At 37.3% G+C, this 21,188-nt stretch overlaps 1 protein-coding gene across 1 annotated transcript in view; it reads right to left on the minus strand.

Annotated features, from left to right (window-relative positions):
• The window catches only part of GREB1 (growth regulating estrogen receptor binding 1), an 86,915-nt gene that overhangs the window by 14,385 nt on the left and 51,342 nt on the right, over positions 1-21,188 (minus strand). Inside the window, exons 13-24 of the mRNA XM_041420680.1 lie at positions 20,088-20,213; positions 19,445-19,642; positions 19,174-19,354; positions 17,468-17,660; positions 16,745-16,881; positions 15,321-15,660; positions 13,531-13,646; positions 12,647-12,846; positions 10,829-10,918; positions 8,875-9,449; positions 1,798-1,900; positions 920-1,081 (exon numbers count right to left, since the gene is read on the minus strand). Coding sequence (XP_041276614.1) covers positions 920-1,081; positions 1,798-1,900; positions 8,875-9,449; positions 10,829-10,918; positions 12,647-12,846; positions 13,531-13,646; positions 15,321-15,660; positions 16,745-16,881; positions 17,468-17,660; positions 19,174-19,354; positions 19,445-19,642; positions 20,088-20,213 — 2,421 coding nt within the window. The remainder of the gene's footprint in view (positions 1-919; positions 1,082-1,797; positions 1,901-8,874; positions 9,450-10,828; positions 10,919-12,646; positions 12,847-13,530; positions 13,647-15,320; positions 15,661-16,744; positions 16,882-17,467; positions 17,661-19,173; positions 19,355-19,444; positions 19,643-20,087; positions 20,214-21,188) is intronic.

Raw genomic sequence — 21,188 nt, forward strand, 5'->3', positions numbered from 1 at the left:
AAACCAAATTCACTGCAATTTTTTCCATATTTTGGTGGCTGCTCACTGGCCTCACTTCTCTATGTCAACGTCTTTCTCATATTGGGAAGCCAAAAACTTGACAGAATACCCAGATGTGGCCTTAGAGTTGCCATCACAGAAGAACAATCACTTCCCTTGACCCTGTTAACCCAGTGGAGAACTGGTGGCTCCTGTTCAATTGCTGTCAACCAGGACCATCAAGTCACCTTCATCAAAGCTGCTGTCTACAGAGCTGGCCCCAAACTTGCACAGCTGAATAAAATTATTCTATCCCAAGTGCAAGGGGCATGTTTGGTGAACTGTTCAGCAGGTTCCTGTTCCTGAGGTTCCACTTCTCCAGCCTGCCAAGGTCGTTCTGAACAGCAGGGTTTCCTCCCTGCCCCCACTCCCATGTGCCTGTGTCTGTCCAGCTGGCTCATTCAGAGGACTAATTCACAATACATCAATACTCCAGGAATCTAGATCTGAGCATGTTCATCTCATGCCTTCCAAACCTAACCTAAAACATAAAAAATAAACCTATAGATACTTCTAAGTAGAAAGCTAACTTTATTTACATAAAGCATTGTATTGCTGTGGAGCAGGACAATGCTACTTTATAATTCAAACACACAAACTTATTGTGGAACTAGAGCTTTTTTAATGAAAGACTATCCATATAATATTCCATAAGTAATTTATAGGGGTCATACTTTGGTACTTCATCTGGAAAACTTGAAATCTTTTTTCACTATTACTTTCACTGGAAACTGGAAAGCTTGAAATCTTTTTTCACTATTACACTATTACAGAAAACAATTCTGATATTTTAACTCTGCTTAAATGTTTAACAGGATTCTCACATTAAAAACAAATAAATACATATATGTATACCAATCAGGATTTTAAAAATTCTAACCTTCACTGTTTATAGTCTGAAGCTTTGAACAAATCAGACTTGCATCTTCATATTTTGGATCATGGATGGTGTAGTCAAAAGGCATCTTCTTAAATGACTCCAAATCTGGCCACATATCTCCAGGCTGACGGTAGTATTGATCAAATTCTTCTTCTTTTATGTCTACGATATTATTGAAAAATAAGAATTCAGAATTTTTTAAAGCTCTTTATATTGCTATAGATGGTTTTACTGTACCTATTATTCCTGCTTCATTTTTTCTTTCGTTAGTCTGATGACACAATGTCATTATGCACCAAGAGGTAAACTTTTGCACAAATGAACCTTGTACCTCAACACAACTCCACCTTTTAAAAATTATCTTCACATCCTGTCTGACACAAATACATCTGGAAACACAGAGGAGTAATACACTGTAAATAAAGCAAGTTTGGACCAAAATTAAATATTAGAGAGTAGAAACTTCCTTCCCTCAGGTAATCGTGTATAATAAAAAAATATTACATTGCTCCTCATGGTATAAATCTGAAAAAATTGCAATGATTCCTTTTATATGCTTTACCATAAAAGTTCATTCCAATTCCACACTGAAGACCAATGGCTGGATATAATTTCATATACATAAATGCTGTTGATCCCTTTCCACAAAAAACAGAGGTATGTTCTTTGCTTAAATTCTAAATGATGAATAAAATAATAAAATGTTCTTAAGTGTCAGTTGAAGATCACAGAAAATTTTTCTTACAGTATTTGTATAATGTAAAGCAATTGCAAAGGTGAATAGGATAGAACAGGCACAGAATATAGAGACAACTGTATTTCAATTTAGCATAACAATTTTCTGTTGTCTCCAGAATATTTTTATATCAGGAACTTACTAATGTTGATTTCTTCCTCATCATAAACATCCACTTCCGTCAGTCTAATCAGCATTCGGGACAAAATACTGAGGAACTGCAGATAGGCACCTGTTTTCCCTATCTGTAAACATAGAAATTAGAATAAAAAGAAAAAAAGTAAAATTTTCCTTTTCACCATGTTAGTTTTCCACATATCTGGAAATTGTAGCTATGGTGAAACAGTATATTAATATTCAGTGCTTGGAGATCCTTGTTATTTGTGTATTCCTTGGCATAAATGAAAAGCTTAATGTTCAACAGTTTTATTCTCTCTGTGCAGGAGCCTATCTGGAAAACACATTTTATATCTCAGGTCTAATTACAGACCCACAGACAAGAATTTTCTCTCCTGATGTTATAGGTTCTACACAGGCAATGAACATCTAAAAATCACATAAGCTCATAAAATGTACAAAACCCCCCTCAAATTACAAGATAACTAAAGAATTATCCCAAGCCTTTCATTTCCATATGATTTACCAGTTCACTGCCTGTTACTGAAGTACAGTAGAATTGAGGAGCAAAAGTGGCAACGCATCCCTGGGAGAGCTCGTGCTGGCCACTTCCACTCCTGAAGGACACGGAATGTGCAGCAATGTCCTGTTCCACCTCTCATGTTGAAAATACAGTGTTTCCCTTCCAATCTTTTAAAATTACCTTTTAAAAGTCCATTTTAAAATTTTCTTAAAATGTAACTTTTCCTTTCTTTTTCACTCCATCAACACAGTGTATAAATTTTCCCTTCACTACGTCAAGAGTACTGCTGGAAGGTATAAGCCACAGCCAGTGATTTACTCAGTGGGTTGTTCTGTCTTTCACGTGTAGTTTGCTGATGGTAACATCAAGTAAATAAGGCCATGTTTAAAGAGGCAGCTTTAAAAACCATGATTGTGTGTGTGTGGGCTGTACAGGGAAGGTTTTCACATAGATCACTTACAACACATTGGACAGCAACTGTCTGATTTCACAAAGGGGCATCAGATTTTGGATTAGGTCTATATTACTACTGAATTGAAAACTCAGCTTCACTTCCATTACTGCCAGGGCATGTCAGAACCATAAGGTGTTGGAATTGCTAAACAGAGTATTTAAGTTACTATTTTACATCTATGACAAGAAAAAATTTCATTTTCTCTCAACACTTGAGGAAAGGAGGCTTTAAATTCGAAGCAAGAGACATTTCTTTTGGTCAAAGCTCATTATCTGTTGTTTTTCATATCAGACTGCAGTTTGAACAGTTGCTTGCAAAGGGTGCATAAGGGTCTCACTATCCCTGTTCTCTGCCGAGAATCAAATGTCAGCACACAACTCTGTCATCCTGGAGTAACACAGAAAAAAAAAGTGACTTTGAACAGAGGAAATGACAGCATGGACTATAGTCAGCCCATGGACCAGATGTTTCTAACTCCCAGTTTTGTTTTTTATGTAAAATCCATTGAAACTAATGAGAATTTTTCCTCTGACCCTGGAACAAGGTTCTAAACTTGGCTGCAATGGCTACTCATTGAGGAGCTAGAACAAAACCATCTTATTTTCCCACATCTGAGGCACACAAAGAAAAGACTTTGTTTTCCTCACATCTGAGATTACCTTTTTATTCTCTTATGAACATACTCTTTTAAAGTACCTTTGATCATCCTTTCATTAAACACATTTATCAAAAGCACACACACCTGTCTCCTTGATATTAGATATCTATATAAAAATCAATTCTTAATCTGTTTGAAGTATATACTTAGAACTGTCAACAGAACACACTGAAAACCTTACTTTTTCTTTTTGATATGCATTAAAATTTTATTCTATCAAACTCATGTATTTTTCTTTCCCTGGGGGTCCAGTCTTTGCCAATGGCTTTTCACAATGTGTGTGGGAGTGACGAGGCTACTGCTGCATGGTGCTGAGATTAAAAGTATCAGTCACCAGGCTCAAGTGTACACAATACTGTAGGGTCATGAGTCAAAAGTGCTGGAAACCACAGGATGACAAGTGCTACACCACCAAACTGTAATGCATGCAATTAGGCCATTGCATGCATCAGATCTTACCCAATCTCATTATCTGTCACATTAAAAGTTTCCAATTCAGTACTGTGGGTTTTATGAACTGCTAGATATGAGCAATGCTGTATGTAAAAAGCTGTTGGGAACTTTCAGGAATATCTCCATGTTATTAGAATGTTTCCCTGCCAGAGACTGGGCTCAGCACATGCAGCATTCATATTTGGACACCATTCACTAGCACATTTGCCTGCATTTGCTGCTCAAGAAATGAAATGGTGAAAGAGAGAACACTTTTTTCAGGTCATTTTGAGAAGAAGATTTCAAAAAGAAAATGAGAAATTAATGACATCTCATTTACAATCAGCATTTACTCCAGAAGGGAAGAATCTTGAACAAATGAACTTGTAGCATACTGAGACAGCTAAATGCACCTCTAAAATGAATTGTACTGTTTCATATGTGTACCATCTCCAGGCAAAATGGAATAGCACAGAGACTCTTTCTTTGTTTGAAAATACTGAATAACTATCAAAACCCACAACTTCTACATCTCTCCAAAGAGCCTCTGCCCCATCTGTCACTACTCCTTTTTCCAAGAGTTTGTGAACTTTAAGTAGCTACAAAGAGACCCTGCAAGCAGGGTATGCACACCTTTGAAGCATAATCCTCTGCATAACAGGATCCTGCCCATCCTCTATTTCTTAATTGCAACAAATAGGAGATCTGAAAAGAAATTTTTAAGTGGATACCTGATTGGTCTGCAGCTTTACATGGCTTTAGGGAAGTCAAGCACAATGCTGTGCTGATCCTAACTAGTGGCTCTGGGCTAAGCATGATATATTAACAATGACAACAACTGGTAAGGAAGTACTCTGAGCAAGGTTCTTTTCTCCATATCTTGTCTTTGCTCTGGATACCAAAGATGTAAACAGATTAAAAGGCTGAAGGAACCTAGAACTGTCCTGTGTTTTTACAATTTCTGAAACAAAATGTAGGTGAGAGGGGCCACTATGATAAGCAGCTCTACTTTCCAGAAAAAAGGCTCCTCAAACACGTGGCAGTGCTCAGTGCTGCGTAAGATACAACACTTGGGGGGCAATATTCCCAAATAATGGAAGTATTACTCTAATTTGTTCCTGTCTACCTGACTTTGGAAGACAGAAGTCTGAAGAATCAGATGTGGAAGAAGAAAATCCCAGAAGACCAAGAAGTGAAACTCTCAAATCTTGTGAAAACTGATGATAGCTAGGGAATTTGGGGCCTGATGAGATTTAGGGCTTCTGTTTCTCTTTTTATCCTTAGTGTCAGGGATGATTTAACCCTTAAAATACTAAGAATATGCTTACTCTGCAGCCCTTCATTCATGGAGAGTGTAGCTGTAGCAAGAGGAAGCAATATGAATTCAAATTCTTTCCTGAACAAAATTTGATGTATATATGAAGGTCTAGTTTTTGTATCAAAGACATATATTACCAAAGAGAAGGGGAAAACTCTCCAAAGATTTTGACCACTGAACTCTGCTTGCCATAGATCTCAAGGGTAGGGTGCAAACCAACTAAGAATCTGAGAGAGAGCATTCCAGTGAGATGAACTGCATGTGTCCCTCCACGCAACCATGGAATGACATTCAGAAGTGCTGCTGTAGAAGCTGTAACAGTAATGAGCTTCCTTTTTTTAAGTTGTTCTAGATGCTGGACACCACGACCACTAGAAGTACTTTATTATTCTTACATGATGGTATAAAGCATCCTCTGATTTCAGGCCTTACTTTTGGAGAAATATGGTGAAAGGGGAAATAATTCCATAAGGCTTTTCTATTCTAATTTCCAGGTAAGACAGTTCTTCACATACCATGACAGTGGTTTTCAAACTGTGGCCTGTGAATCAATGATGATTTGCAGAAAACATGCTGATGATCCACAGACAGTTGGTCAAATGTTGATGGCTCTTCTCCGTGTTTCCACATGCTACATTCTTCTAAAACACAGCTAATAATAGATATATTAAATATTTCCCTAATATTTTTCTTACATAAGCTGAATGGTATATACACCCATTGTAATGATATTCTAATAAAGATAGAGTAATAATATGGGCAGCAGTTTTCTTCTTCAAGAAGTGTTTTAAGACATGCTTGCTACATTCCCTGGATGTGGTGCCACAGGACTGAGCTGTGCTCACCAGCAGCTTCCATGCTTCAGGAAAATGCCTTCTAAATTGTAAAATCCAGTTAAAAACCCAAACATACAAAAACTTGATTTGAAGTTTGGGGAACTTTAAGACAAATGCTCTGAAGAAAAAATACTTGAGAGAATTTAGATTTCTGTGTAGGCATTTGCATGGGTGCACCAGGGAACAGACATCGAGCCGTAGATACGATACATATTGCACATGGTGATGCATATTAAATTATACTCACTAACCAATGGCTTAGTGAGCTAATTACAGATAAATTATTCCATACCTATCCAGTTTTTACTGTATTTCCTAAAGCCTATTGTAAAAATAAGACATTTATTGTAAAATGCATCAAGTAAAAATGCATCAAGTCTTCCAGAAAAAAATCTGGCCAGTACAAAGGGTAAAATCTCTCCATGAGAGAAGGGTAAACATATTTTGTTACTAATTTCCCTAACAGTGAGAATTGTTATTTTGATTCTCTAAGTGCCTAGTCTTCTTGCTATGTTGATTTAGTGTTTTTCATTTTAACCAGAAAAATGCTTCTTGATTTAAATTTTAGTAAAGGAATTGCTGCCTGATAAAGAAAACAAGTAATTACTAATTTTTGGGAAAATACTACTCTGGCAGTCTCATTCTTTGGCTGAGATGTTACCAACATTTAGATATGAGCGGTCTAATAATTGTTTTCATTTCTGCCTATGCCTCTTGATGCTGTAAGTATTAAGTCCATGTGAAATGTTAATATTATAAAAAATAATGAATAAAACCTACTACAGGAAGGAAGATTATTTCTTCTCAAAAGAGAAGGGTAATTCTAATTTCTGCATACTTTATTGCTACTATTCCCTTCTAGAAACACTGAATTGTCATACCTTAAATTAACCCACATACTTTTAAAGCTGTTTATTTCAATTACAGGCGCTTTAAGTACTTTGGGAGGTTAAAATTGTACAGGTAGAAAAGTTGCTGGGTTTTTCCATGAAGATAGAAATAAATTAAGATATTTCCATGGAATAATAAATGGAAATTTCTATTAAATTAATATATAACCCTACATTTTTATATTTAGGAAGAAGATATGATACACCTGCTTTGACAAACATGAATTTTTTCTGTGTGAAACAGGTATATTCTTCAGAAAGAAGTGAAGAATATAAAATGAATAAAGATATAAAAAGCATTCTTTAGGAACTAATCCAACTGTAGGACCCGATACAACACTAGGAAATAACCAGCATTGTGAAGACAGCTGAAAAAGAGATGCAGTTTCAAGTGAAAGAATTGTTACCAAGGCTGAAATTCGCAGCTGTACAGAGGCTGAACAGGAGTCCTATTCCATACTTGGGAAAAAACCAGAGAGGTTTGATAGTGAAAAGTGGGCTGAGAAATAAACAAGCTTCCTGTTTGATCATAGTTACTTAAATTGCAAATATGAAGTGTGTGAACCATCAAAACCTTCTCACTGTGTGTAGTATGCTGTCAGAAGTCTCTGAATGACTCTTCTGAGATCCACAATTTACATTTGGGACTCAAATATCAAAGAAAAAAATTCTTATTGGCTAATCTGAATGTTTAGGATGGCTTCCAGAATCATATCTTTATGGGGTTTGATGTGAATGCAATATAAAATTCTAACAGAAGTTAGTGCCTGTCCTTTTGTTACAGCCTGTCCTTTATTATTTATGCCAAAGTTTGGGGGGTTTTTTGGGATAAAAATGAACATCTCTCTCCAGATTGTACTCATTTTTATGCTGCAGCTGAGTATGAAATTCAGTTTCTTGATCACATAATACCTCAATATTTGGCAAACACAAATTATTTATGCCAAAGAATGGACAGTGAAAAACTGTCAGAATATTTTCTGGAATCCTTTGTGACTCAGAGTAACATCTGTGGGAATTCCCAATATGAAGGGTTCATTTATGCTCCTTCTGCCCTGTATATTAGGTATAAATGGAAAATAATAATGTAACAAACAGCAATATGCAGTTGCTTTTTGCCCTGGATGGGCATAGAAGAGTGGCTCATGTGGCAAGCTAATTCAGTAACTATCTTTGGATTAATTCTTTGGGCTGATGTTACAGTAACTGGAAACACCTTTGTCTTGGTTTGCATTTATCCTGTTTGACTTCTGAGGTTCACAGGAAATGTATCTGCTCTCAGCAGGCACAGTGCCTCTTCCCATCTTGTTGCTTCATAGTGCAGTAAAACATGAGGCACAACAATACTACCTTTAGCCTGTAACATGTGCACTTAACTAGGAGACATCTTGCTCAGAGATAAGTGCTAAACATTCCTAGAGAATTTACACAAGAATTAACTTCTTAGAACTAGATCCATTTCCATATATATTTTCAAAGTAATGTAAAAAACTCCTGGGTCAGCTACTCATCTCTTAAATGTGGCTCTGCTACTTTGAACTGGCCTTCTTGCATGTGTTATTTACAACGGCTTCTATTTCTGTCTGCTGTGCGAAGGAAACAAAATAATTTAATTACAAACTCCCAACTGCTTTAACATTGATCATAAGAAAGTGGCTTTGTCAAGATCTTTGATCTTTATTTTAAATGTAAATGCATATTCAACTTTACCAAACTGAAATTCCACATGAAATCTATCTCTTGAGCAAACTGTCTTTAAAACATTTTAATGGAGAGAGACTGAAAAGTGAATATTGCTGCAGCTTCTCTTTATTTGAACTCAGGCTAACAGTGATTTTTTTATTAGAAGGGATTAGGAAATAAAATATAATTAATTTACTCTCCACAAAAAACCACCACCCCGTCAAGTATGAAAAATAATAACTAAATCTTTGATTATGATAAACTTAAACAAAATAAATCAATTATAATACCTTGTTCTTTTTACACACCTGTGGTGGCCCACTCAGCAGCAGTCTCCTTGGGTGAAAGGTGTCCATTCTGCCCTCACTTCTGTTGTTGTAGTCCATATGGATTGGCTTGGGAACTGTCCACTGGCGGTAGTACAGAGACTGCTCCGTACACGTCATCATCTTGCTCATAAGAGGACGGAAAGAACTTGCCCACATAACAGAATGGTAAGGCAAGAGGGAAGAGGATTTGGGAAGTCCACTGCTGTCTGTAGAAGTAATAATGTCATAAACCAGTTTGGGCAGGAAAACTATGGGAGGCTGTTTTGATGCTTTGGTCATGGAGCATTGAGACGTCTGTAGGATGAAGGAGTTATGAGTAGGGGCAGAGGAGGAAGAAGAGGAGGAGAAAGGTGGGGAGGATGATGAGGTGATGGAGACTTGTGTGCTTTTTATGTTTTGCTTCATATCCAGCTGTTCAGTTACTGGTGGCAAGTGTTTGCTGATTGTTGTTTGTGCCCCCTTGTCTACTTTCTGCTTCTGCCTTTCGTAGTTATTTGTAGTTTCTTCAGTGCTGTTACTTGGGGCTTGGGGAGGGGACGACTCAGTGCAGACTGCTGTAATTAAAAGAAAATTTGTATTTTAATGCAGTGCAACTATCCCTGCCACAGTTAAACAAAACACAACAAATAATCCTCTTGATAAATTGTCCAGCAAACATTGCAATCTTGCTCCTCTTGTTTTGACCTTCCTCGTACAGGAAGCCATAATGGGACTAGTTTGCAGTATTTGTTTTAACGCAGAAAGAGGCTTTTAAAGTCCTGAAGTGCATAGGAAAGATGTCAGTGATTGCTCTGTCCTCTATTTCTCTCATACATTCCTTGCTTAAGGTGCTCACCAGATACTTTATCACTCAAGACAAATACAAAATTACTGAAACCATTGTTTAAATGAATTGAAGGAAATAAGTATTTCCAGGCTATTACCCCACCACACTACACAAATGTCTACTGAGACTGACATCTAAAAACAGTCCTCTGAGTCAGCTCTGCTCTGACACCCATGTCTGTGTCATTGCAGCACCTAGGCTGATCTAACAAAACCTGGCAGCCCTCAAGTCTCTGGTGCTACATAATGCATTAGTGCATTCACACAGCTTTGGGTCAGCTCAGAGAGCATACTGAACTCATGAGTGTTGGATGGGAATGTGTGATGTAGGTACACCCTATAGATAATTGCAGATTTTCTGAAAGCTATATATTTTTAACCTATATATCTTAACTATTAAGATTTCTTGAAAGTTTAACACATGTTAAATGGTTCTGAGCATCTTTAACACTTAGTGTAAGAGGACATGCAGATATTTCACAGTCTTCAAAGTACAGAGAGAACTGCTTGTGGAATCAGTCTACACAAGGTATTAGAAATATCTGCCTAAGGCTGAACATAGATTAAATCAGATTTCCTCTCATGGTGAAAACAACCATCCTGGTTCTCAAAAACCCTCATACTCTGAACAAACAAAAGTCAGTAGTTTCTCTTGATTTCAAGAAACAGTAAGCTGTGCCCTGTCTATTAATCTAATGTAGTCAGTAATAGCCATTAGCAATAAATACAAAAGTGTCACCAGCACTGTGAATGGTAAGAAACACCAGTGTGACATCCCTCAAAATACAAGTATCTAGGGGCACAGAAAAAAAAGTAAGAAAAATATTTCTTTAACCACAGATGTACTGAGGGCACGGAGCCATGGGCAGACCACATGGAAGTACCCAGTTTGGGCACCCCATGGCATGTTAATTTTTCAAGCAAGAAAAGATCCTATTTTCTACATTTCAGAAGTCTAATCTCTATATTTTCTAGTCATTGTAAGTGATTCCATTAAAATAGGTTTGATCAAAACCTTAGTGATTTATGCCTTTTATTGTTTATCAAATAAGCTAAGGTCTCTTTTATGTCCTAAACTTAAATTAACAGAGATGATCTTATGCCTTACTGGAAGCTTTTGAAGAGAGAGATGAAGAGGCAGAGTCATGGGAACGTGATCTTTCTCGTTTCATAGGGCTTCTCTTTTCTGAAGTAGAACCTGTTTTGTGAATGACAGTAAGGGAAAACAAAATCAAAATATAATTTAGGTAAGCCTGTAAGTCACAGCTATATTGTAAAAGTAAGGAAAAGTACAGAAGGGTTTGTCTGGGGTTTGTCCTCATCCTGACACTGTTTCCAGTATGGAGAGTATCTGTTCCCACCACAGAATATTGGATCAGCCTACAGTCTAATTTACCTATGCTGAGCTGCAATAGCTTCACAAAAACCAGTGCTGCAACCAGGAGCTGGTAATATCTAGCCATGATTTCTCTTCCAAGCCATGTTTTACACTCCCCATTAATCCTGTGTCAGGGAAAGCAGCAGGCAACAAGCTCTATTTTGTCAGTATGTTTTGAAATGACCTCCTACCCCACACAGCTATATGGTCAGATAATGTCTCAGCTTTTGGTGATGAAAATCCTCAAAATGATCAAGGCCATTCACTTGAGATTCCTAACTCAGGCTCCTAAATTAAAATGCTTGTTTCTGTACAGTTTTAACGTGATAAATTGAGACATAAGTACTACCATCAGCAAACTTAGACTGTAAGCCTACTCATGCTCTGAATTGGACTCTGGATGATCATACCATACTTCATGGACCAGGAGAGCAGCCTCAGACATCACAGGAGCCAATTTGACTCAGATCACATACAATCTCAGCATACTTCAACTAAATGGACAGAACTACTCATCGCAAGGAGCACCCATCACACCTGAAGCAGGCATCTATTGAACACAGTTTGAGTATGACCTCAGGTATTTCATTCCTCTATGAAGAGTCCATATTGGATTAAAGAAAGTATTTTTGTTCAGCCTGTTCTGCTGCCATTTTCAGTGAGTAAGTACTTCCTAGGTGAACTTGGAAGGTAATTGGGTTTCCTCCTCCTCATAGTATAGAAAAGGAAATGAAGGCAAGTTGTTTGAGATTTAAATACTTAACAGGGATTAAAACCCTTTGTTTTCCACAGGCACAATGGACAGTAAAGAAAAGTGTGGAGATCTAATAAATAATTGATAATGTCCATCAATTATAACTCAAAAAAACCCCAGAAAATAATTGTTCCTGGGTAAATTATTGTTGCTTTTTACACATTTGTATGTTCTCAATTGGTTTCTTTCACCAACTCTACAGTGTAAATTTGAATTAATGGGTATTTCAAGGAGAACTCAGAAGTTTTTCTGTTGAGATGTATTTTCAATCCATACTCTTTAACACCTAACAAGCTAGGGACTACTCAGCTCTTTCCTTGAAAGGAATCTTTATCACTGACATAATTTTAAGGATAGGTTCAGTAGCACCAGGAACAGTTTAGTTGGAGCTGCCACTGAGGGAAGGGATGCAGTCACTGCTGCTGTTTCTCAGACAGCAAATCTCACCCTTCCCTGCTGGGGAGGCAGAGTGCAGAGGGCCCTCTGAACAGTAAATGTCACCTGGTGATCCTATTTGAGCTCCACTTTTTGGCTGTCAGAACATACAGGGCAAAGGAGGAACACAGGAGGGAGCCAGAAAAGAGAGAGAGATAACAGATACAGAACTGCAAGTAGTTAAAATGCATCAGCAGCAGAAGGGTGAGGAAACAGAGGTTCAATGAGATCAAACAAAACTAAGGAGCAGAGCTCACTCAGTAAGACTAAAGGGAGAAAACCTCACCCATGCGTTTCTGCTTTTGCTAATCATTTTCAATCATTTCACAGCTTCTTTTATTACCAGTAATAAAAAATACCTTCTGTCACTATTTCTTCATCTTCATTGTCAGTACTGCTTAGTTTCTCTGGGTCACTTTCTAACACATCATTCACAACTGCTTTCTCTGTGTGAATTTCTGAGCTCACAAAGTATGCTGCCAAACCAAGCTCTTGCTCCAGGCTTGTCCGTACCAAAGAAGATGAATTTATTAAACGTAGGTCACAGTATCTCAGTGATCTGGAGAGAAACAGGAGGAGCTAGTATGAAAACTCACTGTAATCTACTGCCTTATCTCTTTGAGAAAAACAGCCAAAGGGCAATTTTTTCATTATTTTCTTCAACAAGGGATGAGATAGAACACAGTATTTTGTGCTTAATAAGCTTACCACTGTGGTGCATACACTTTTCTTTCTCTTAATCTAGTTACACAACTTAATTTACTGCACTGAACATTAGCATCTTCATCAGAAAAAGAATAATCATTTGGATTCTAAACCTAACACACACAGAGTAGGATTCAGTTGAACATACAAAAGCATTTAGTGCCCCAGGGCATCCTGTCTCTCTTCCAGCTGCCATTCCAGAAGGCACTCCACACATCCTGGGACACACCTCTCAGCTACCCTAAAGAAACCTAAGCAGTTATAATTCTTTTTTTTTTAACATACCCATTCTCTCCTCTAAACTAGGATAAGTCTCATAATATTTTGGAGCTATTTACATCTTTCTATAAACAGAAGTTTATTATAAATAATATGGAGTTTGCATTTTTGATATTAAAACTTCCCCCAAAATGGCAAAGAAACACCTTGACACTGAAATCTGCTCTCCTTTCACACAAGTAATCACACAGTTAATCTTCAGCTACTTGATAATCAATGGATAACACACTGCCACTGAGAAAAGAGTGGATTTTCTTACCGTGGCAAAGACTCTCCTTGTGGATCCATCCCACTAAATATCAATATGCAAGGCAAACCTTCCAATTCCAAATAGGTCTGTGGCCTCCAATCTACATCCTCAATTTTCTGCCAGATCTGTACAAGGTAGAGAAACCCTGTTGGACATATCTATATGTTGGACTCATCTATAAGTATATAATAGTTTATGTATATATGTGTGTATATATATATGTGTGTGTATATATATATATATATATATGTGTGTGTGTGTATATATATATATATGTGTGTGTGTATATATATATATATATATATGAGATATATCTATATCAAATAAAAAGACAGAAAGACATACTTTATCATTCATTATAAAAATCCACTTGTACAGTGGAAAAGAAGTCACACAGCAGAGCCAAATTCAACACAGACAGCTCTCACAGTTTCTAGAGCATTACAGGCAGCAATCTGCCTGCTGTTAGTCTGAGCACATTGGGACAGTATGTTCCAGCCTGAAAAGCCTCCCAGCTTCCAAGCTGCATAGATAGCATTGAGACCAGGGCATATGGCAAATATGGCACAATGGAGAGTAAAGCTGAGAAGGAGTTCTGGGGGAGAGAAGAGAATACAGAGGCTTCTTGAGGGAGATAATATATGGAGGTCTGAGTCCAAGGAAGAAAATAAGTTAGAAATGAGAATTTTTCATCTTAGAGGAACAGAAGAAAGTTGGAACTGTTCAACACACACCACTGTCCCTATCTACAACCCTCTGGAGCCTCCCACTCTCCCCTAAAGCTATTGGTTTTCCTGGTAACTTTATGAGAAATCTGACAGGTCCATATATTGTTTGACTGTTCAGCCTCAGGCTACATTGCTTTACTCACCAGTCAGTCCTTTCTGCTGTGAGACTGACCTACAGATAAGGAGTATCTATGGTATGATCAACAGTACAACAACTTGGCCTCTGACATCTGTTCATGTTCCACTGTATACATGTCAGAGAACATAATCAGGATGTGACTCAGAATTAATACTGATTTTTCAGAGTAAGTGATGCCTAATAGCAGAATGAGATCAACATTAGGCTCTGGGTCTCAAATGACTTCATCTAACATGAATTGGATCAAACAGAGTAAACAGTATAATATATATATAGATATATATATATCTATAGATATATTACAACATTCTTGAATGGAAATACATTTTTGGTGATCAGAAGAGCAAAGGATGCTTTTTTTTAAACAGATGATCCATGGTTCTGGACTTAAAGGATATAAATTAATCCATAAACCGAAACATGATTCAGAAAGCATAAAATCCCAAACTGTGAACACCAGGGTGCTCTAGGATCCATATCCACCATCACTGATCAAGCAAATCAAATGGGTCTTCCTGTCCCCTGCTGGTGACAAGAATAATTTAACTATCAACTAGTCACTGGTTAAAATCTTCTTTTTGTCCTGTGATGTTTTTGTGAAAAAATTCAGCTAAAACTGAAATTTTATTTGGCTTTTTAATGTATTTCTCATAATCCCTTTAGATAAAAGCATTTCAACTATTTCTGAGGGTTGCTACTGGAAGTCAAGTGCAACCTGTATTAGTTAATACTTCACTGAGCATTAACCACAGGCAGACAGGAAAGGTGTCACAGACAGTATGTGTAAAAGGTAAAAATCATGCTCCTCATGGCAGTTTTTTTTTTTACTTTAAGACTCCACACTTCAGCTCATGGCTATAACTGTCACAAGTAAAGTTTCCCCACCTACCCATCTAATGAAGCTTCCCAGCACATGCCATTCTTCAATTTACCTTTAATTGTTCCACAAAGTGCTTCCCGATTGTGATTCCCGAATTAGGATTTCCCAGGATTATTTCAAAGTTATCTTCAAGGGCTAGTCTTTCCCTTACGTTATACAGACGTTCATATGCCACTGCAGCCAGGGGGATACATGGAATTCTCAACACCACCATGAGGCCATGGCCACTAGGGCATTGCCTTGAAGAGTTTATTAGATTTTGGGTGATTTCAAGAGTTTCAACTGAGGTGTAATTCTTCATCTGAGAAAGACCACACACTGCCATCATTGCTGCAGAGTAGTGTTGGATGAGGACAAAAGTCCTTATCACTGCACTGTGTAACCTGGGGAACCTGAAATAAATGGTGAAGTAAAGAGTATTAAAGGATGACGTGAAAAAGCTATTTTTAAAATATAAAAATATAGCAAACTAAGTATTTTTTTCCTGTAACAAATCCTTCGTATCTACTAGACAACAAAATCTCATCAATTGCAGTTGTACAGTATTTGCAAGGCATCATTTCACAATCAGAACTGATGTTGTCCCGTCATTTCTCTTCATAAAGGTTTACTAAGCAACTAGTCCAGTAAAGTTACATCACTTTAGTTTATCCATACCTTACTGCTGTTACAAAATTTATCACAGAATATTAGCTGAGGCATTCAGTAAGAATATTATTCTTCATTGTGTGCCATTCTTAAGGGGCAGAGAGAGATTGGGTGTTTCTCTTGTTTTCTTACCAAAGGCCTAAACCAACTTACTCTTGTGTCCAAGAGGACTGAATATGTATGTAGGCAGCAACCAATGAGCACTCCAACTTCCCAAGGCCAGCTACACCCTGTCTCTTACGGAAAGGTGATCCATGGATATCCAATAGCTTCCTGTGTTCTGATTTTCACAGAAATGAAACCCAGGTGCACAGTAGAAATAGTGCTTGCTATGGCTTGCTCAGAAAAGTGACATGGCTTGCTGTGAAGATTTTATTTCTGATTTATGTGAACATACCACAGTGATATATCTAACTTCTCTTTGTGTTTCAAGTGCAATACACTTAAAATTGAAATCAGCCAAGGTCAACAAATGATAATATTGGACAAAAGTAATAACACATTTAAAATTATGTGATGATACAATGTTAGATTATTGTAATATAGAGGAGTTACAGGTCACAACAAGAACACATTGTAAATTGGGCTAAGCAATGTGCATGTTCATAGTATGAGACAGCCTCAACTGATGACCCATGACTGCAGGCCCATTATATACTAAACACATAGGATAAAATAAGAACAGGTGAAATGCCTTCCATATCTAAATGATGTGTAAGATAATGAGAAGTAAAAAAAAAAAAAAAAAAAAGGTCTTCTAGCTAATAACTCAAGGCCTTAAAAAGCACTTCCTAAGTTACCCATGTTAAACAAAGGAGGGCCCCATACCTCTTTCCCAAAGCCATGACCATTGCTTCAAAGGAGCTGTCATACCGAAGCAGTGGAATACTATGTCCAGAGAGAGTGGACTCAATGAATTCTGACAGTCCAAAGTATTTCTTGTTTTCATGGTATAAATCTATGCCCTAGAGCAAATGAAGCAATAAAAATACAAGGATAAAGTCTATCAATAATTAATTTCTAAGTGATTAACCATTGGTACCTTGATATACTTACAATCACATTCTCTAATAAACATACATCTACTCAGACATATTAAAACAAGAAGAGAAAGAAACAGAATTAGTTATTTTGAGAGAATTAAAATTTGACCCAATTTTTCCTCATTTCTTTCTCTCTCCCCACATATCCATACACATAGACAGACCACCTATATGGAATAAATATGCACATATATGAAAAAAAATCCATGCATGTACATATATTTATGCAGTCATGCACTAGAGACAGAACGGAATGATTTCCATTTATGTAGCTCAAAAATTTTTAGCAGAGATACTAAGGTTTATGGAAAATATAAAAGGAATAAAGAAAAAGAAAGCTAGAAAAGATAAGAAAAGGAAAAGTGAGCTTGCCACAGACTGAACAGGATGTCATTCAAACTTCACTCTTGTTTACAAAAATCATGGGGACTTCACTGTTTTATTAAGTACATAAATGGAAAATAACTTATGAAAAGCTCAGAAAAGCACCTCAAAGCATCCATCTTACATTGCTGTATGAAGAAGGCCAGTGGATCTCATTGTAAGGGCTGATGTGAGTATGCTGTGTCTGCAGCGCATAGGGGAAGGAAGTCACATGGAGGGTCACAATATTTGGTGCCTCTTTCACCTCCCTGCAGTTCAACAGTCTGTCAACAAGTCCTGATGGCAGCTCTGTTTGAGGATAAAGACTATGCATAGCACTGCAAAAAAAGAAACCCAGAACTCTCCTAAGTGATCAGCAAAAGGGAGTATTTGTGTCAGTGGAATAGCTTAAATCTGGATGTGAAATCAAAGTTAAAGGAATTTAGGACTCTTCTTTTACCCTGAAATTGTTGCACAGAAGAAAATGCAAATTATTTCACTGCAAGTAAAAATTTCTCTCAGTCTGATAAGCTCTCTAACTAGCAAATTACCAGTCCCTTGCAGCTACCAGAGTATGAGAGATAAAGTACAAAAGGAAGCTAATGTGGAAGTTACCAATAGACACATAGTCCTGTAGTAACTTTGGTCAGATTGTTAGTGCTGCCCTTAACAAAGGATAATTCTAACCTACAACAACCAAGATAGAAAAGTACAAATGATAAGTCAGTATGACAGAAAAAGAGAAAAAACAAAGAATAGTTATTCTTAGAGCAAATCACAGTATCACAGAATACTGACAGTCAATTCCTTGCTCCTTGCAAAATTTCAGTCCAAATTAATGCTATTTAATTTTTGGCATTTACCTGCCTATGTATCTTTATTAGACAGAAAACAGAGTTAAGCAGCAACATAGGTACTTCCCTACCACTTAAGGAATAAATGAATAAATGCCTCAACGGCTGTGACAGCTGTAAAAGTCCATGTAAGTTCCTACGACAGGGGAGCTGAACAGGAAACCCTCAGATGCAATTTCTTTGAAAGTCATCATTGTTAACCAGTGTAAAAGACAAGACCCCACTTCACTCACAAGCAAGAGTCCAGTGTTTGGTTTCAGAAACACTACCACAACCCCAAAGTTGGAATATGCTGGTGTTTCTGGAGTTCAGAATGTTTCCCAACCTCCCCAAGAGCCTCAGAACCAGACAACAAAAGCAGCCCCACATCTGAACAGGCAGGTTGTTGAAAATCTATGGAAACAGAGCTCTGTGAGGGAAGAGGGAAGCAATGAGTTATGTGAGTGAGCTGATGGGGAACTTGGTAAACACTGGACAGGAACCTCTCTCTTCCCTTCAGAACTCTACCTGGCATCACTAAGAATTCACAGAAGCTTTCAATTCTTACAAATCAGTGATTTTTTGGATAGAAAAGAACTGGAAAACTTCCAATCAGTTAAAAAATAGGCAGCAGTGTTGGCTCACTAGTTTCCTACTCACTGGGTTGAGGTTTTGCAAATTTACAGCCCAGACAATAAGAGAGAATGAGGAGCTCTGTGTACTTTCACAGGAAGCTTTCTCCTGAACAAAGGACAAACAGCCAAAAAAACAATAGCTGTGGCTGAAAGTAGATAAGAATGGGGAGCAAAAAAAGCTGAAATGTTTCACTGAGGCACAATATAATAAGCAGAGTAAGAATAAATCATGAAGGACCTTAAAACATGTTTATTCAATGCATGGAGAGGCAGCGTTAGCAGAAAGATGCAAACAAAGATGAAGGAAGGGATAAATCTGAAAACTAATCTTGAGAGATAATGCAGATAATAATTTCTCCAAAAACAAGTTACAGTTTTCTTACCTCATTAGATCCCAGTGTGCATGATCATGGATTAGGACAAACAGTGTGTGTGGATTCTGCATAGAGTTTTGTAAAAAGATTTTGAATTTAATTTGGGCTTCTGCATCTAGTTTCATAACATACTGTTCCACTCTCTGCTTTGTAAGATGTTCCTTTTCTAATCCAAGTTCTAATAATATACCTAAAAGAACATAACAAGTGTCAGTATTTCTTAATAGGAATACATCTAAAAATGTTGTGTAAATCTAAAATAAAGCTAACTAATGAGCACCTGAGTGCCAGAGATGAAACAAAGTCTGTTGATAAGTCACTTCGGAAGGTGGAACACAAATCAAGAAATCAATTTTCTCGAAGGAACCCAAATCAAGATTCTGAGTGCTGGAATCAGCAATTGAGCAAATATGAGACAGCAATTTCTGAGCCACTGCTAGCTGGAAGGGACGAATTTGATGTCGTTCAATCTCATAACCTGGAAAAAGGCAAAATTCTGTTTAGATATATGCCCAAAGTCTAATCTAATGTAAAATGTTAAGAGTCTGGCAAAGAATAACTGATTTATTCTTCAAAGTATTTTGCTTATTTACAGGACTTAATTTATGAAAATCCATAGAGAATATGCAAAGACATCTTTCTGCATTTGGACTTTTTGGTCCTCTAAGTGTCTGAGACCTGAAAGTGAATTTGAGCAATAGCATTCTGCTACCACGGAAGTACAACTTACAGCTTCAAACACTGTGATACCCAGTGGAATGAAGCAGAACATCCATCAGTGTAAATGTGAATATTCCAAAACATGAGTTGCTGTTTGCCTCAGGACCCTTCTGGGCTCTGCCCAGAGGGATCTAACTGTGCACCCAGAACTTGGTGTCCAGTGCCCCACTCTGCTACCTATTTAAAGCATCCTCCTTACTTACTTGTACACACAGCTGTTCCAGCTGCATTCACTGCTGTTGGTTTATTCACTGAAGCAGAAAGTGATGAAGAGATGTGCCCTTGGTTTTCTTGATAAAATTTTTCCAGCAAAAGATCAATGTCACCCTCTGTCAAATGGAAGGGATAGTGGAATAAACATCCATGTTAATAAGAGCTACATTTCATATTGATTTTGTCTTGTAGATCTTAAAAAATTTTTGTATATTTGCTAGCTGTCCTGCCCTTGGCTTATTGGCTGTTTTATACAAGAACCCTCTGGTTATTTTCTGTTGCATCTCTTTTTATAGAACATCACTAGTAAAATAAAAAACAGATCAGAGAATGGCAAACCATCTCTGCAGACCAGCTAGGACATTTATGGAATGTGGTAGAAAACTAACCTTAAGGCCTTGATGCAAACCAGCAACAACAACGACATGAAACTGGCTTAGTTTATGTTCAGACCACGGATCCATACTGTTCATTAACAAGGATTACAAGAAAGTTGAGAAACATCTGACAACATTTTTAAAACTCTAACATTTTTGAGAGACAGAAAGAAAAATAATTTCTAATACAGCCAAAACAAAAACATGAGTCAATGCTGAAGAAGGTGTATTTTACTGAAGTATTGCATATCTGCAAAATACCTGTTCTACAGAGCAGGGACCCTACTTACAGATGAAAGCTATGCAGAGAGTACAACATGCCTGACCCAGGCATTAGTATTTTCTCAGCAGTTGAAAAGATGTTTGAGCATGTCTGCAGTGAGCTCAGAAAGGCAGGGCCTATCCTGTGAAGAGCAGTCCAGTGAATATAGGTGGCCACTATTTTTAGGATGCTCATTTATTTGTTCCACTATACAATAGCTAAATAATAGCAACTAAACAATAATGTGGCTAAACAATAGCAACTGCAGAGAACTCTATGACTCTCTGTGACTCTCTATGGTTCTCTGATTTTGAGAACCATACTTTGAAGATACTAAGATAAACAATACTTAACTACAAGATGATTTAAGGAAAATGAGATTCCCTTAAGTGACCACTCAAAATATCATGACACATTCAGAAGGGTTCTTGTGATCTATTTACCAACATGAT

Source organism: Onychostruthus taczanowskii, unplaced genomic scaffold (genome assembly GCF_017590055.1).
Source record: "Onychostruthus taczanowskii isolate IOZ18803 unplaced genomic scaffold, ASM1759005v1 scaffold11, whole genome shotgun sequence".
Lineage (NCBI taxonomy): Eukaryota > Metazoa > Chordata > Aves > Passeriformes > Passeridae > Onychostruthus > Onychostruthus taczanowskii.